General features: G+C 37.3%; 1 protein-coding gene across 20 annotated transcripts in view; it reads left to right on the top strand.

Moving 5' to 3' along the window:
• The window catches only part of KMT2C (lysine methyltransferase 2C), a 285,648-nt gene that overhangs the window by 70,120 nt on the left and 197,025 nt on the right, over nucleotides 1–18,503 (top strand). For all 20 annotated transcript variants that reach the window (XM_023250775.2, XM_023250762.2, XM_023250761.2 and 17 more), the window contains one exon: nucleotides 8,185–8,273. In XM_023250775.2, coding sequence (XP_023106543.2) covers nucleotides 8,185–8,273 — 89 coding nt within the window. The remainder of the gene's footprint in view (nucleotides 1–8,184; nucleotides 8,274–18,503) is intronic.

Here is an 18,503-nt window from a genome sequence, read left to right as displayed (position 1 = left end):
TGTGTTTGAAGTATACTTTAAAAAAAATGTGTGTGTGTGTGTGTGTGTGTGTGTGTATTTCAAGTTTTTATTTAAATTCTAGTTAGTTAACATATAATATGGGTTTCAGGAGTAGCATTTAGTGATTCATCATTTTCTGTTTTTTAAAATTTGTTTAATTTACATCTAAGTTAGTTAGCAGATGGTGCAACAATGATTTGAGGAGTAGATTCTTTAATGTCCCTTACCTATTTAGACCATCCCCCCTCCCAAAACCCCTCCAACAACCCTCTGTTCTCTATATTTAAGTCTTTTATGTTTTGTCCCTTTCCCTGTTTTTATATTATTTTTGCTTCCCTTCCCTTATGTTCATCTGTTTTATATCTTAAATTCCTCATATCAGTGAAGTCATATGATATTTGTCTTTCTCTGATGAATTTGGCTTAGCATGATGCCTTCCAGTTCCATCCATGTAGTTGCATAAAAAATTTTTTTTAATGTTTATTTTTTGAGAAAGAGAGAGACAGAGCATGAGCATGAGCAGGGGAGGGGCAGAGAGAGAGGGAGACGAAGAATCTGAAGCAGGCTCCAGGCTCTGAGCTGTCTGCACAGAGCCTGACATGGGGCTTGAACTCATGGACCCTGAGATCATGACCTGAGCCGAAGTCACATGTTTAACCGACTGAGCCACCCAGGCGCTCCTGAAGTATGCTTTTCTAATAATATAGTCATAGCTTTCTTTTGATTAGTATTGCCACATTATATCTTTGTGTCTCTTTGTTCTTTTATCCTGTAAGTATCTTTAATAGTTAAAGTATGTGTCTTAGACATTATAGACTGCTTTTTAAATTTAAACTGATACTTTCTGCGCTTTAACTTAATTTTTTTCATCATAAGTGTACTCTTTAATCCCCATCACCTATTTTGGCCATCCCTCCCATCCATCTCCCTTCTGGTAACCATCAGTTTGCTCTCTATAGTTAAGAGTCTTTTTCTTGGTTTGTCTCTTTGTTTTCTTTGTTCATTAGTTTTGTTTCTTAAATTCCACATATGCTTAAAATCATATGGGATTTATCTTTCTCTGAGTTATTTTACTTAGCGTTATATTCTCTACCTCTATCCATGTTGTTGCAAATGGCAAAGATTACATTCTTTTTTATGCCCGAGTAGTATTCCATTATTTATATACACCACATCTTATTTATCCTTTCATCTACTGATGGACACTTGGGCTGCTTTCGTAGTTTGACTGTTGTAAATAATGCAATAAATGTAAGGGTGCATGTATTTCTTAAAAGTAGTGTTTTGTATTTTGGGGGGTATAAATACCCAGTAATGTGATTCCTGGATCATAGAGTAGTTCTAGTTTTAACTTTCTATCTCTTTGACTAACAAGCTGTGCATCTGTGTGTTTTCATAGAGGAGTTGCTCTAGAGTTTACATGATACATTTTTAACTTATCAGCATCTGCCTTCAGGTAACATTTTATCACTGCAGATGAAGTATAAGACTTTGTGTACCAGTATATTTTCAGTTTTGCCCTCCTAGGTTTTGAAATATTGTTGCCAAACTGTTTGATTTTAGATGTATTATGAACCCCACAATAAATTTTAATTTTTGCTTTAAACAATTAACTTTTAAAAAGATTAAAAATGAGGAAAATATCTTTTATATATTCACATACTTAGCATTTCCATCACTTTTTATTGTTTTGCATACAGATATCTTGATCCAGGTTTTTTTTTTTATTATATTTTTTAATGTTTAGTTATACTTTTGAGAGGGAGAGAGAGAGAGAGAGACAGAACATGAGTGGGTGAGGGGCAAAGAGAGAGGGACACACAGAATCGGAAGCAGGCTCCAGGCTCCGAGCTGTCAGCCCAGAGCCCCATGTGGGGCTCGAACTCTTGAGCTGTGAGATCATGACCTGAGCCAAAGTCGGATACTCAACTGACTGAGCCAGCCAAGCTCCCTGATCCAGGATTTTATTATCATTTTCCTTTTGTCTGAAGGTTTCTTTAACAGGGGCTCCAGGGTGGCTCAGTCAGTTAAGCATCTGACTTTTTATGTTACTTTTATTTTTAAGGATGCTCTTTGCTACATGTTTTGTTCAAGGTTTATGAGGTTTTTTTTTTCCTTAATGTTTCTCCAACCCCTTTAATTATGTTGTTTCACTGTCTTCTGGCTTACATAATTTCAGATGAGAAATTTGTAGTCACTCTTGTTTTTCTTACTCTGTAAGTAATATGTCTTAGGCTGCTTTTTAAGATTTTTCTTCTATTTCTCTGTTTCAGCAAGTTGACTATAAAATGTCTTACAGTGTGTGTGTGTGTGTGTGTGGTGTTTGCCATTTTATTGTGGTTCTTGGATCTGTGGATTTACAATTCCTTAGTTTGCAAGATTTACAGCTAGTATTTCACCAAATACATATTCTTATTCCCTTCCCACTCCCAACCTCACATGTTAGATTGGTTGCTATTGCCCCACAGGGCTCTGTAGCTGTTTGTCTTTTTTCATTTCATCTTTTACTTTGGGTAGGTATTGTTTGCTGTATCTTTAAGGTCATTCATCTTTTGCCATTTCTGATCAGATGTTAATTATTCAAAGTGAAAATTTTGTTAGTTTTTGATGTTACCTCTGTGAATTCCATTAAAAAATTTTTTTTACTGTCACTTTTCTCATTCATAATCCTTTACATACATACATACATACATTTATTTATTTAACACTTACTCATTTTTGAGAGACAGAGACAGAGTGTAAGCGGGGGGGGGGTGGGGGGGCGGGGGGCAGAGAGCGAGGGAGACACAGAATCCGAAGCAGGCTCCAGGCTCCGAGCTGTCAGCACAGAGCCTGATGTGGGGCTTGAACTCACAAACCACGAGATCATGAACTGAGCCGAAGTCAGATGTTCAACTGACTGAGCCACCCAGGGTCCCATCTTTTACATTCTTTTTTAATAAAATGTTTATTTCTTTGGTGGGGAGAGGGGCAGAAAGGGAGAGAGAGAATCCCAAGCAGGCTCGAGGCTCAGTGCAGAGCCTGGCATGGGGCTCCATCCCACGACTGGGAAATTACGACCTGAGCTAATATCAAGAGTGGGATGCTTAACCCACTGAGCCACCCCAGGGCCCCTCATTTTCTATTTCATTCTTAAGCATATGATGCATATTGATAATAGCTGATTTAATATCTGTGGTTGTCCCTTCTATTAACTCCATTGTTTTCTGTTTTTATTTTTATATTTTCTCCTGGTTGAGACTCACATTTTCCTGCTTCTCTGTATACTTGGTACATTTTCATTGGATGCCATACTTTGATTTTTGTTGTTGCTATTTTTTGTTGTTGTTGTTGTTGAGCTAGATTTGTTGTAAAACAAATGTTGAACTTTGTTTTAAAGTTAGTTTTGGAAAATTTTGATTATTGAGACTTATTTGTTAGCTCTCTTAGGGATGGTCTAGAAGATAATGTGTTGTAGGCTTCATTTAACATAAGTTTTATTTGTTTGTTTTTGTTACTTATTTTTAAGTAGGCTTCATGCTCAGTGCAGAGCCCAATGTGGGGCTTGAACTCAGGACCCTGAGATCAAGACCTGAGCTGAGATCAAGAGTTGGACACTTTACCGGATGAGCCACCCAGGCACCCCAGCCCTAATTTTAAAGGCATGTTTTGAATGTGTTAATATAGTCAGTGAGGTCTTGGCACTCTGGCTGGAGGGAATACGACTGATTCCTGGCTCTGGGAGCTCTGGGACTTGTGTTGCAGCTGTGCTCTCATCTTTCCTTGGAACTTGTTCTTGTTCAGCCTTTTGGGGTTTTACTCCACTTTTAAACAGATTGGTACTCAGATAAAAGTATTCAGATAAAAACTTAAGGGTACCCTTATGCAGATGTCTGGATCTATTTCCCTGTACAACTCCTTCCTCTTGTGTACTCTGTTCCACAATTTCTAGCCTCCAGAACAGGTGATGTCTGTGTCCCCATTTCCGCAAAATTGCCAGCCTCTGAGTTCCCCTCTCTGTGCTGTAGTTTGTACATTAACTCCATGCAGAAAGCCTTTGTGATGTGGGGTTCCTGGCTGGCTCAGTGTGAAGAGCATGTTAGTCTTGATCTCAGAGTTGTGAGTTTGAGCCCCACATTGGGTGAGATTAAACAAACAAACAAACAAAGTTTTAGAAAAGTAAAAAAGAGAAAAGAAAGGCTTTATGATAGTAGGGTTCACCTTGTTTCTTTCCTGTTGTCCAGGGATTACAGTTCTGTCCCTCCCTCTTGTTTAATGTCTAGTCATGGTTGTTTCCTATAGTCTGTCTGGTTTTCTAGCTGTTTATGGCTGGAGGGTAATTTGAACCTTCTTACTCCCATGTGGCTTTAAATAGAAGTCTGCTGTATTATTTTAGGAACTTAAATGAGTTTTAATTCACAGTATTAATATGGAACATTGGATTTTTGGTGGAAATTTTTCTTTAGTTAGTGCTGTTATTTACTTCAAATGTCTTTGCAACAGAGTGAATCAAAACTACAATAAAAGGGCTAATAGATACAAAAGAAAAAGAGAAGAGGGAAGAAAAGCCAAAGAAAAATTAAAATAAATATTTTTTATGTTACCATATGTAATTAGACTTCAAAGTTCTATTAAAAACCAAAACTGGGAACATCTGAAAGCAATATGGAAATATAAAATGTAGGGATCTATTTTTCAGTGATACGGCTTTGACAAAGTACGGCCATTATCTTTTGCATTCAGAAAAAAATAAATTTAGCATTTGATTAGTCAGAAAAATCATACCAGAAGCCAGTGAGCAGCAATAGAAAAACATAAAGGAGGGGTGCCTGGGTGGCTCAGTGGGTTGGGCGTCCAACTTCAGCTCAGGTCATGATCTCATAGTCCATGAGTTGGAGCCCTAGTCAGGTTCTGTGCTGACAGCTCTGAGCCTGGAGCCTGCTTCCGATTCTTTGTTTCCCTCTCTCTCTGCCCCACCCCTGCTTGCTCTCTTTCAAAACTGAATAAACATTAAAAAAAAAAAATAAAAATAAAAAAAAAAAGAGAAATATAAAGGAAATATGGGAAATTTAAAAATTACATAATGTTGATAACTTGGTCCATTGAACAGAAGGAAAAGAATTGTGATGGATTGGTGAATGTAAAAACCATGCCTTATTGGTGCCAAAACCAAGAATTAAGAGAAGTAAGGAAAAGAAAGCAAGGCAAAAATTAAAAATTTCTATTTGAGGAATACCACAATATAGAAAGCTGACACACACACACACACACACACACACACACACACACACACACTCATACACTCATGCACGCACACACACTCCCTCCACCCCCCCCCCCCCCCACTTCTAGATAAAACAAATTTGAAATAAAGCCAATTGTGCCAGAAAACAAAAAATAGCAATGGTCAGGAAAGTGGAGAAAGAAACATAAAACAGAGCAAAACACTGGTTTGGAAGGTTAAATGACAAAACCAGCTAAGTCATCATGTTTCAATTTCTTTAACAATGAGTATTCATAATCATGAGGAATCATAAAGGAAAGATTAAAATTCTGCCTCCATAGTATCTCTTGAACTAGTTTCTTATTGTCTATTCCATTGTAGCAGTTATGTTGGGATAATTTCAAGAATTTCCAATCTCTCTGTACATAGTCCTTATATTTGTCTATAGGTTTCTACAAAAGCAGATTCCTTTTATTAAGAAAATTCTTTGACCTTCTATCTCCTTACTGCCCTTCTCACTTACTCTGTTCCAGCCACAGTGTATTTTTGCTCTTCTTCCAACCCTCACATACTCTTAATGTCAGTAGCTTTGCATTTGCCTCTTCCTTCTACTGTAGTGCTCTTTTTCCAGATATCTGCGTAGTTTGCTTCCTGTTGTACCTCAGGTCTCTACTGAGCTGTCTCTTTACAGAAAATTTTATTTTGTAAAGTTTATTTTATGAATATCTTTATAATTCTTTTTAAAAAATTTTTAAATGTTTATTTTTGAGAGAGAGCGAGCGAGCAGGGGAGGGGCAGAGAGAGAGAGAGAGAGAGAGAGAGAGAGAGAGAGAGAGACACAGAATCCCAAGCAAGCTCCAGGGTCTGAGCTGTCAGCACAGAGCCCGACTCGGGCCTTGAACTCACAAACTGCAAGATCATTATCTGAGCAGAAGTGGGACGCTAATTGCGCGTCCGGGCGCCTCTATCTTAATTAAAATTGTAGTTAGTCCCTCATTTTTTGCTTTATAGTTTTCCTTCATATTATCTTGATGTTATATGTATTTTTTGTTTGTTTGTTTAGAAGAGTAACATATTTCTTCTCACTAGAATGTGGTTTAGTGAAGACAGAGATTTTGTTGTTTAACCCTGTATCCTGTATTTTAACAGAGCCAGACACAGGAGGATTGCTCGAATCATCTAATGATGCTTGTTAAATATGTTGTCCGAGTAATTGTTTAAAGATGTTTCTAGCTATACTTCATCTCCATTTCTGAGAGTGGGATGTGAACATTTTTCATAATGATTGTGAATCTATCAGTTTCTTGGTTGAGGTATCTTGGTAAATTAATCTTTTTATTATTAAATAATGGCAGCCAAGTTTAAGCCACTTACATTTACTGTGAAAACTTACATTTGTATCTAATTTTTATCTTGTTACTTTATTTTCTGTCTATTACATATTGTTTTATTTTTCCTTTGGCCCATTTTGGTTTGGTCAAATGTTCCTCATCTCTTCTTTCCCCTTTGTTGTAAAGTTTTCTTTTAAATTTAAACATAACTACTTAATAAATTCTAAAGCAAAATATCCTTTCCCTTTTTCCATGAGCCCTAAAATGAACCTTGGAATCCTTTAGCCCCAGTCACCTTCTTACCCAGTCCATGTGGTTTCTTACTTAGTTCTGTTTCTTTCCCCTTCCCTCATGAAGTTTGAAACGATGCTGTTTTGGCTGCTTGATCTGTTGTATTAGCTAATTTCTAATATTAAATCATACTTTCTTTCTAATATTAAGTCATACTTTCATTTTGGTGATATTTACTATTATTTTACTTAGTTTTTTTTTTTTTTTCCTTCCGCAACCATAGTTTGTAGATATATTTGTTAGGATTTTGGTTCCAAGTGTTTCCTTTTAAAGTCTTTTGTGGGTAGGAGTGACCTTTTGACAATTTGCAATAGTTCATATCGAAAATCATTTAGACTTTGATTGCTTTAACTTAAAAAAAATTCTCATGTTACATCTCTTTTATTGTTTTTGATTAATATCATTTAAAAGAAAGATTTAAGTAGATTTCCTATTTAAATTTTCTATTTTCTATTGTTTTAATTTTTCTATTGTTTAAAAAAGCTTTTGTTTAGTTTTTTCTTATTAATCCTTTTTTGTTTTCTACTCTTCTGAGTGTTTTTCATCTTAAATAGTGAGTTTTGTGACTTTTTGAGTAATGAAATAATTTAAAGCTCTGAAATTGAATACTGCTGTCAATTTCTAAGTTTTAAAAATATATAATTTCTTGTTTTTCTTATTTTATGTGTTAAAAAAGTGGATTTTTTGGACTAATTTCTATCCTTAATTTCTGAGACTTCACAAAATTTAAAGGCATTTTTTTAAATTGCATTAAGTCAAAGACTCACTTTTTCATGACTCTTGTGTTTATTTTACTTTACTGAAGTGAATTTTGTAAATTAAGTTGCACCACATTTGTAAGGTGTGTGATTAAGATCATGTTCAACATTTACAGAATTTATTATTTTTTTTTTTGAGTGGTTTGCAAGGGTCTGCATCACTTTTATGTATGGAAGCATCTTAAAAATATGCTTCTCTGGGCATCACTACTCAATTTCACTAGGTAGAGAGGTATGTAACCTGGTGTGTGAACTTTGAAAAGAAGTTCAAGTTCATTAGGTGGTTAAAAAACTCCTGGTATAGACAGAGGGTCATCTCACGGTCAGCTCAAGAGAGGAACAGGGCCGAAAATAAAGAATACTTTAAAAAGTGAGTTGTGATGACAAAATATATCATTCTGGGCTGTATTCACATTTGTGTAAGGAAGGGCTGGGTTTGAAGGAGAAATGACTCTAAAGTGTTATATTTGCCATTTGATATGGTATAATGTAGTTAAAATTGCCTAAATTGTTTAATTTTGTATACCTTCAACTTTTTATGTATGTTAAATATAATTATAAGCCTTAACATTTATAATTCTATGTATTTATTTCTATATAGGCCTCGAAGTAGAGGAAAAATTACAGTGGAAGATGAGGACAGCATGGATGGACTGGAGACAACAGAAACAGAAAATATTGTGGAAACAGGTATCAAACTTAACAGAGTTTTAAAAATGTACATCATAATTTGCACAATTAGCATTTGTCTGTATACTGAGTTCTGAAATTTACATCTCCTGAAGTAGTTTGATAGGTTATGACAGTGAAAAAACTGAGTTCTCTTTTTTTCCCGACAGTGCTGATTTAGTGGAAAGTATTTAATATCTAGAGAGAAATGTTTCTATTGAAGCAAAATTAAAACTGGGTTAAGCAGTAGTTCCAGGTCATCAGTTTGATAGTTTGTAGTATATTTCTTTTATGAACCACCCAGCGTTTGTTTGAAGCTTATTGTGTTAATATATGTGTGAGGGGAAAAATATGCCCCATTAACTAATGGTATTGTGAAATGCTGGGTTAAACCAGACCAAATGCTTTCTGGTCTTTTGGACGTTTAGGTGCCTTAAAGAAGCTAATGTGTATTGTGGATCTGCAAAGGGAAGATACTTCCAAAATTTATAGAGTTAGTGATTTAAAATGTCAAAAGGACAAGGTTTCATATTGTATTCAGAAGGCATCTATGTGAGATGGTCTCTCGTTGGCACTGGTTTTTAACTGTTGTTTGATAGAGTTTAGACATAGTGATCGGCTTTTTCTCTGAAGTTGAATGTTGTCTTCCTGTTGCTCACAGAATGTCATACAGTTTTTAGAGAAAAGTTAGAAATTGCTGTATCTTGAAACACAATTTTCCGTAAGATACTTCGCCAGTGTGTTAGTGCTCTACAGCTGTAATTCTTGGAAGGCCTTCACGTGTTCTCCAGTTCTCATCCCTCTTTCTTTTCCAGTAGGGTCTCAGTAGGTAGAGTTCCGGCTGTAGCTTGGAATGCACAGTTCCACATTTTGCCATTTTGCTGCGGATTTGTTACCACATTGGTTTAAACTTGAATTTATATAAGTGCCCCACTAGTTACTTTTCAGGATTTTTTTCCTAAAATTTTTTCTGTACTGTATACTGTTACTTTCTAGCGGAAGGTCTTTTTGAAGTCTTAAGTGACATTTTTCAACATAGCGATTGCTTATGAGTTGCTTTAAACCAGTGCTACCAGACTGTGCCACAGGCCCCATTTTGGGCATTTAACAGCAGTCTTCCCGAGTACTTTCCCTCATTCTCTAAAAATTTAGCATCTGCCTTTCTCCTTTCCCCTGCTCCTCCCATTGTGATTTTAATAATCTATTCAGTACCCAGACCTCTTGGCTCCTGGATTTCCTTAAAGTTCCTATTCTGCAACCCACCTCAGTCCTCTTAATGTAGGGCCATAAGAAGGTCCTACATTATTAGCCTTTGTCGTCTCGCTTGTTATCAGGATTGCTGTTTCACTTCCAGAATCTCGGCATCCACTGTCCTACCCTCTGACTGCTACCCCTTCTTTTTCCAGCTCGTTTTCTCCCAGTATTCTCACATCATAATTCTTCAACCATGTCGAGTCCTCCAATCCAGTGATCTTAGCGATGGGTTGTTACCCTCCTCCACTAGCTCCGAGTTTGTGACCCATTGTTGGAGTCATCATCTCAACTTTAACTTTTTTACCACCCTCCGATTGGTTTCCTTTTATTACAAAACCTAAATTCTGCAATGTAGCAGCTGAAAATGGCTGGAGAAAAACATAAACTTGGTCACTGGTTTCATTTTAAATTTATGACTTCAAATCTCAAGTGCGTATGATTGCTACCCTACACTCATTCCACGTGTACTTAGAAATTTCCTCTCCCAGTATCAGTGATGATTCTTTCATCACCTTCTCTTCTCTTTTCAAACTTCTAACACCTCTTCCCATTTTTCATTCTTAAATTATTGATGATCTTGCTTATCTCAATGGAAAAAAAAATAGAGGTAACCAGGGAAGAGATGCTCTACTTACCCGCCATCGCATCTTCTTTCCCGCTTGCAGTCCCTTCCATGTATTTTACCTTCGCTACTGTTAAAATTTAGGGGTGAGACGTCTGGTTATCAAAGGTCAGCTCTGCTGCATGTCCTGGATTCTCTGTCTTCCTCTCATAGGGACCTTGCACCCTCCTTTTCCTTGGCTTCTTGCATCATGCATTTCCTGTCTCAGTGAATCATTTCCATTAGCATTTGAACGTGCTGCAGTATTGCCTTTCCTGAACACAAACACCCTCCCTTGATCAGAGGTCCCTTTCCAGGTACTATGTTGCCTTTTTTTTTTTTTTTTTAAACTTTTTAATGTTTGTTTATTTTTGAGAGAGAGACACACAGAGTGTGAGCCGGGGAGGAGCAGAGAGAGAGGGAGACAGAATCCGAAGCGGGCTCCAGGCCCCGAGCTGTCGGCACAGAGCCCAATGCAGGGCTCGAACCCACGAACCGTGAGATCATGACCTGAGCCGAAGTCAGACGCTCGACCAACTGAGCCACCCAGGCACCCCCCCCTGATTTTTTACTCACCTTTATAGGAAAAGTCCGTGAAGGAGTTGTCTATACTTCTGGCTGCTGCTCATTTTTGACCCCTTTCTCATGACCCTCCTCCGAGGCGGGCTTTCTTCCCCCCCACTTGTGAGAGATTGTTCTTGTCGGTGTTGCCCGTGATCTCATACTGCCGCAGCCAGCTTTTAGTCTTTGCCTGCCTTCACACAGTGTCCTATTCAGTGTCGTTTCACACAGCTAACCGCTTTCAGTAGTGACTGTTTTTTCGCTTCACTTTCAGGACACCACATTCTTTGGCTATTTTCCTGCATCGCTGGTCTCTCTTCATTGTCTGTTGCTCACCTTCAGTTTAGTTGCTTTACATATTATCTATGTGCTCTTCATTCCAAAAATTATATTATCGGCTCTTTTCTTGCTTTGAGCACAGCCTGTATCTTTAGCTTTCTTCTTAACATCCGCTCTTAGATGTCTAAAGAGGATCTTAAACTTAAGGTGTCCTGTGCAGTGCTATTTTTTTGTTATCCTGAAACCTTCTCTTCCGGTGTTTCCATTTCCTTAAATGACATCATGCATCTTTCAGGCTAAAAAATATGGAGCCCATCTGAAAGACTTTGGTCTGCACCTTCACGATAGATCCTATTTCAGACGCTTTCCACCTCTGTCTCTACTGTCCTCCAGCACTGCTTGTGTGGGTGGCTCCAGGAGCTTCCTGTCTCCTTGCTTTTGCTCTTCATTGTAGTCTTGTTGTCCACAGAACAGCCAGGGATCTTTTCAGGCCAAACTCAGTCTTTTACTTCCCTCTGTCAACCATACATAGCCTCCAGTGAAACTTAGAATAAAATCCAAAGCTCCTATATCATGGTTTTCACCCTGTACTAGCCTGACTTTGGCTACCTGTCCAATGACATCTACTTTCCCCTTGCTCATTGGGCTCCAGCCGTACTGGCCTTTTTGCTATTCCCAGAGGCCACTAACCAATTCCTTTAACAGGCTTTTACACTTTACATCCGCTTAGAACCCCCCCCGCCCCCCTTTCCTAGATATTCATACTGATTATTGTCTGGCTTCCTTCAGGTCTCCGCTCATTTGCTCTCTTCTCAGACAGGCGTTTCTTGGCCAACTTGTCTAACGCTTGTCACTCTGTCCTTTTCTCCTTTACTTTTCTTCTTAGTATTTAAACAGATAGGACATAGTATTAGATAGTGATTTATTGTGTGTCTTCCACACTCGACTGTAAGCTTCCCAAGGTTAGGGATTTGGCTTGTTCATGGATTTATTCCCAGTGCCTAGAATACTCCCAGACACATAGTAGGCTTTAGTTCACTAATAGAACGAGTGTTGCATTCTTACAGTTTCTCTTGTATTTCTAAGCTAGTGCTATACTTAGAACATCACCACGAAGCTAAAATTCTAACATTTAATGTTTTCTTATGTTTAGAGTAGTAAGCCCCACAAATAGACTGTCTTCTTACGCTATCTCTTATGAGACATCAAGGCAAATAAAATTTAATAAAATGTTTTAACAGGAGCAGGGTATTTTTCTTATTCTGGCCTTTATACTAAAGTTAAATAAAATCAAGTGAGTTAGTTTTTGCTGTCTTTGTGCTTGGAAAGACCTTTGTCCACTTGCTTTAGTGAACACACAAGGTAAGGAGACTAGTAAAGCAAAGAATAGAGAATAGTTGTTAAAACTACCAAGCTACAGGGGTGCCTGGCTGGCTCAGTCAGAGGAGCATGTGACTCTTGGTCTTGGGGTCACGAGTTTTGAGCCCCATGTTGGGTGTAGAGATTACTTAAATAAATAAAACTTAAAAAAACAAAAACTACTAAGCTACAAATAAACCCAAGCAAAGAGAAGGGTTCCATGCGTTTCTAATAAGTTTAAAACCACACTTGAGTTGGCTGCAAGCCTTTACTATCTCTGTGCATGTCTCAAGGCCCAAGGTTTATTGTAAAGTCCCTTATATCTGTGACTTTTGTGCCTTGGTACATCTGTTTAATGATGTATAGTAATGTAAGAGTGTTTATTAAAATGAGTATGGGGGTTTGTGTGTGGGTGGGGTAAGGTGGTAGGAATGAGTATCCTACAAGTGGCCATTGGGGAAGTTGCAAGAAATTTCACAGATCAGTTTGTTACATTTTTATGTTAAGAAAATCCTATGTTTTTTGTTACTAGTCTGCTTTTTCCTGTGTAAATAAAATCAACCTGAATGAAGTGTAAGGTACTTAAGAGAAATTCCACTTTTCTTGGAGAATCATTACATAATCAGGGCTTTGCAAACTTCTTTTAGTTAATTACAATTGGTTAATTATGATTTAGCTAATTATAATTAAAAATTTCTTTTGACTATTTAAGTTGTCGTAGTTTGGCTAGTGGGAGCCCCTTTGCAGCTGGCTTCTAAGCCCTTTTCAGTATCATTTCAAAATGTTTCAAAGCTCATTGCTCTTTGGCAGCAGTGTTTTTCAGGTCTGTCTTTAATTTTCTCTGTCCCAGGATATGAAATCGACTGTTCCCCAAGGACTCCTAGTTCTTTTTAGTGGAGAGTAGGATTAGAGATTTTTATCTCTAAGGATGCATATTGTATTGTTTTTTATCGAGAATTAGTTATGTTAGTCCATTTTAGTGATATTAGTTACTACACAGATGTGAGAGTGTATGCATGTGCTTATAAATAAGTCCTTGTTCACATCGATGTTTTCGGTTTCCCTCTAGCATAATTTTTATCGGCAGACGTTGGTTTTAGAGCAGTTACAGGTTCACAGCAAAATTGGGTGGAAGGCACGGGTATTTCCTGTATGCCTTCTGCCCTTGCACATGCATAGCTTTTGTCATTATCAACACCCCCCCCACCAGCATGGTGTATTTGTTATAAGTGATGGAGCTGCATTGATACATCATTATCACCCATAGTTTCCTCTTCGTGCTGTATGTTCTGTGAGTTTGGACAAGTGTGTAATGCTGTGTATCTGTCATTATAGTGTTATATAGTATTTTCATGCCCCTAAAGCCCCTCTGTGCTCCACCTGTTCATCCCTCCCTCCCCTTTAAACCATTTTTTGATCTTTTTACTGTCTACATAGTTCTGCTTTTTCTAGAATGTCATACAGTTGGAATCATACAGTATGTAGCCTTTTCAGATTGACCTCTTTCACTTAGCATTATGCATTTAATTTTTCTGCATGTCTTTTCATAACTTGAGAACTCGTTTCTTTTTAGCAGTAAATAATATTTGTTGTTGGGATGTACTACAGTTTGTTTATCCATTCATCTGCTGAAGGACATCGTGGTTGCTTCCAAGTTTTGGCAATTATGAGTAAAGCTACTGGAAACATCCACATGCAGGTTTTGTGTGAATGTGAGTAAGTATTCAGCTCCTTTGGGTAAATTCCAAGGAGCATGATTGCTGGATCATGTGGTAAGAGTAAGAGTATGTTTAGTTTTGTAAGACCCTGCCAAACTGTCTTCCAAAGTGGCTGTACCATTTTGCACTCCCACCAGCCGTGAATGAGAGTTCCTTTTGCTCACTGTCCTCTCCAGCGTTTGGTGTTGTCAGTGTTGCTGATTCTCCTCCTCCTCCTCTTCCTCCAACTTCTTTTTTTTAATTTATTATCAAATTGGCTTCCATACAACACCCAGCGCTCATCCCAACAAGTGCCCTCCTCAATGCCCATCACTCATTTTCCCCTCTCCCCCACCCCCATCAACCCTCTGTTCTCTGTATTTAAGGGTCTCTTATGGTTTGCCTCCCTCCCACCCTCCCTCTCTGTAACTATTTTTTCCCCTTCCCCTCCCCCATGGTCTTCTGTTAAGTTTCTCAGCATCCACGTATGAGCGAAAACCTATGATATGTCTTTCTCTGACTGAATTATTTCACTCAGCCTAATACCTTCCAGTTCCATCCGCATTGCTGCAAATGGCAGGATTTCATTCTCTCTCATGGCCAAGTAGTATTCCATTGTATATATAAACCACATCTTCTTTACCCATTCATTAGTTGATGGACATTTAGGCTCTTTCCATAATTTGGCTGTTGTTGAAAGCACTGCTATTAGCATAGGGGTACATGTGCCCCTATGCATCAGCACTCCTGTATCCCTTGGATAAATTCCTATTAGTGCTATTACTGGGTCATAGGGTAGTTCTATGTTTAATTTTTTGAGGAACCTCCACACTGTTTTCCAGAGCGGCTGCACCAGTTTGCATTCCACCAACAGTGCAAGAGGGTTCCCATTTCTCCACATCTGCGCCGGCATCTGTAGTCTCCTGATTTGTTCATTTTTTGACCACTCTGGCCAGTGTGAGGTGATATCTCAGTGTGGCTTTGATTTGTATTTCCCTGATGATGAGTGACATCCAACATCTTTTCATGTGTCTGTTCTTGGCCATCCTAATAAGTGTGTAATAGTTTCCCATTTCAATTTACATTTCTCCGGTAACATATCATGTGGAACATCTTTTAGTATGGTTATTTGCCATTTGTATATCTTTGGTGAGATGTCTGTTAAATTTATTAGCTCATTTTTTAATCAGGTTGTTAATTTTCTTATTGTTGAGTTTTAGGAGTTCTTTGTATATTTTGGGTAAGAGTCCTTTATCAGATGTGTCTTTTCCCAGTCTGTGGCTTAAGTTCTTATTCTCTTGTCAATGTGTTAAGCAGAGTTGAAGCTTTTAATTTTAACGAAGTCCTTTTTATCAATTGTTTCTTTCCTGTATCATGACTTTGGTTTGTATCTAAAAAATCATTGCTAAACCCAAGGTCATCTAGATTGTCTCCTATGTTCTAAGAATTTTATAGTTTTGCATTTAACATTGAGGTCTGTGATCCCTTTTATGTTTACGTTTGTGAAGGATGTATATAGTCTGTGTCGAGATTGTGTGTGTGTGTGTGTGTGCACGTGCATGCGTGTGCACAGGCGTTAAGTTTTTCCAGCATCATTTGTTCAAAAAGACTTTTCTTCTCCATTGTATTGTCTTTGCATCTTGTCTTAATGACCAGATAAGTATTTATTTGTGTCTATTTCTGGCTTCTCTGTACCATACTACTAATGTATTCACTTTTTTGCCAAAATTATACATTCTCGATTACTGTAGCTATCTAGTAAGTCTTGAAGTCAGTTCTCCAACTTTGTTCTTCATCAGTATGTTGTTGGCTAATCTGAGTCTTTTGCTTTTCTGTAAACATTTTGGAATCAGTTTGTCAATATCCACAAAATAACTTACTGGGGTTTTGATTAAGACTGCCTTGAATCTATAGATAAAATGGGGAAGAACAAACATCTTAGCAATATTGAGTCTTCCAATCCATGAATATGAAATAACTCCATTTATTAGTTCTTCTTTATTTTCCTTCATCAGAGTTTTGTAGTTTTCATCATGTAGATCTTATGTGTATTTTGTTAGACTTATACAGAAGTATTTGATTTTGGGGAGATGCTAACATAAATGATATTAAAAAAAATTTGCATTCTACTTGTTCATTACTATATATATATATATATATATATAAATGTGTGTGTGTGTGTGTGTGTGTGTGTATATATATATATAAAGTGTATACAAAAGTGATTGACTTTGTACAGTAACCTTGTTATCTTGCAACCTTGCTATAATTGCCTATTAGTTCCAAGGTTTTTGTTTTTGCATATCCTTTTGGATTTTGTACATAAATGATCATGACATCTTTGAACAAAAACCATTTTTTTTCTTCCTTCCCAATCAGTATACCTTTTATTTTCTGTTCTGGTCTTTGTACAAATAGCTATAAGAACTTCTTATAAGAAGTTGCAAAGGAGTAGTGAGAGGGTGACATCCTTGGTTTATTTTTGATCTTAGTGGGAAAGTTTCTAGTTTCTCACCATTAAATATGGTGTTGCTATATATATGGTTTTTTTTGTTTTTTTGTAGATACTAATTTTTTAACGTTTACTTATTTTAAGAGTGCACATGATAATGGGGGAGGGGCAGAGAGGGAGAGAGAGAGTATCCCAAGCAGGCCCTGCATTGTCAGCACACAGCCTGATGTGGGGCTCGATTCCATGAACCATGAGATCATGACCTGAGCTGCAATCAAAAGTCCAGCGCTCTACCAACTGAGCCACCCAGGCACCCCTGTAGATATTCTTTATTAAGTTGAAGAAGTTCTAGTATACTGAGAGTAGTTTTTATCATGAGTGGGTGTTGGATTTGTCTGATGCTTTCTCTGCATCTACTGATATGATTATGTGATTTTTCTTTTTTAGCCTATAGATGCAATGAATTACATTAATTTTCTTTTTTTTACATTAATTTATTTTCCAATGTTGAACAAGTTTCGCCTACTTGGGATAAATTCTGCTTGGTTGTGGTGTATAATTCTTTTTGTATGTCTTTGGATTCACTTTGCTAATATTTTGTTGAGGATTTTTGCATTTATGTTCTTAAGGGATACTGGTCTGTAGATTTTGTTATTGTGTTTTGTTTCCTTGCAATGTCTTTGTTTTTGTTTTTGGCATTAAGGTAATGCTGTTCTAATAGAGTGAGTTAGGAAGTGTTTCCTTTGTAGAGATTTAGTATAATATCTTCCTTAAGTGTTTGGTAGAATTCACCAGTGAAGCCATCAGGGCTGGGTGCTCTCAGTTTTATAAGGTTATTAATTATTGATTCAACTTCTTTAACAGGTATAGATATATTCAGATTGTTTCTTCTTGTGGGGAGTGTTGGCAAATTGTGTCTTTCAAAGAAGTTCATCTAGGTTATCAATTTTGTGGGCACAGAATTGTTAATTTATTCCTTTATTGTCCTTTTAATGTCCTTAGGACCTGTAGTGAGGTTCTTTCTTTAATTTCTAATATTAATAATTTATGTCCTCTCCCCTTTTTTCTTTCAATAAGCCTGGCTGGAGGCTTACTGATTTTATTGATCTTTTCAAAGAAGCAGCTCTTTGGTTTCATTATTTTTCTCCATTGATTTCCTGTTTCAAGTTTTATTGATTTCTGCTCTCATTATTATTTGCTATCTTCTGCTTACTTGGATTTAATTTGCTTTCCTTTTTCTAGTTTGATTGGTTGCTTATAAATCTTTTCTAATATATACATTCCATGCTATAAATTTCTCTCAAAGCACTGCTTTCATGCACTAAATGCATCTCACAAATTTTAATAAGTTGTGTTTTCATTACTGTTTAGTTCAAAATATTTAAAGTTCTCTTGAAATTTCTTATTTGATTCATGTGTTATGTAGAAGTATGTTCTTTAACCTTTAAATATTTTGGAATTTTCCAACTGTCTTTCCAGTTTAATTCCCTCTGTGGTCTGAGGGCAGACATTGTATGATTTTTGTTATTTTAAATGTGTTTTATGTCCCAGAATATGGTCTCTTGGTGTGTTATCCATGTGATCTGGAGAAGGATGTGTAGTCTGCTGTTATTGGATGAAGTAGTCTATAGATGTCCGTTTTATCCAGTTGATTGATAGTGGTGTTGGGTTGAACCATGTCTTTAGTGATTATCTACTTGCTGGATCTATTTTTGAATTTTTTTTTTTTTCAACGTTTATTTATTTTTGGGACAGAGAGAGACAGAGCATGAACAGGGGAGGGGCAGAGAGAGAGGGAGACACAGAATCGGAAACAGGCTCCAGGCTCTGAGCCATCAGCCCAGAGCCCGACGCGGGGCTCGAACTCCCGGACCGCGAGATCGTGACCTGGCTGAAGTCGGACGCTTAACCGACTGCGCCACCCAGGCGCCCCCTTGCTGGATCTATTTTTGATAGTTGGGTGTTAACATCCTCATATATAACAGTGGATTTATATATTTGTCTCTAGTTCTATCAATTTTTGCTTCATAGATTTTGACACTGTTGTT

The sequence above is a fragment of the Felis catus genome, chromosome A2 (genome assembly GCF_018350175.1).
Source record: "Felis catus isolate Fca126 chromosome A2, F.catus_Fca126_mat1.0, whole genome shotgun sequence".
NCBI classification, from domain to species: Eukaryota; Metazoa; Chordata; class Mammalia; order Carnivora; family Felidae; genus Felis; species Felis catus.
The sequence above is the reverse complement of the archived record's forward strand: the minus strand, read 5'-3'. Positions and strand labels throughout refer to the sequence as shown.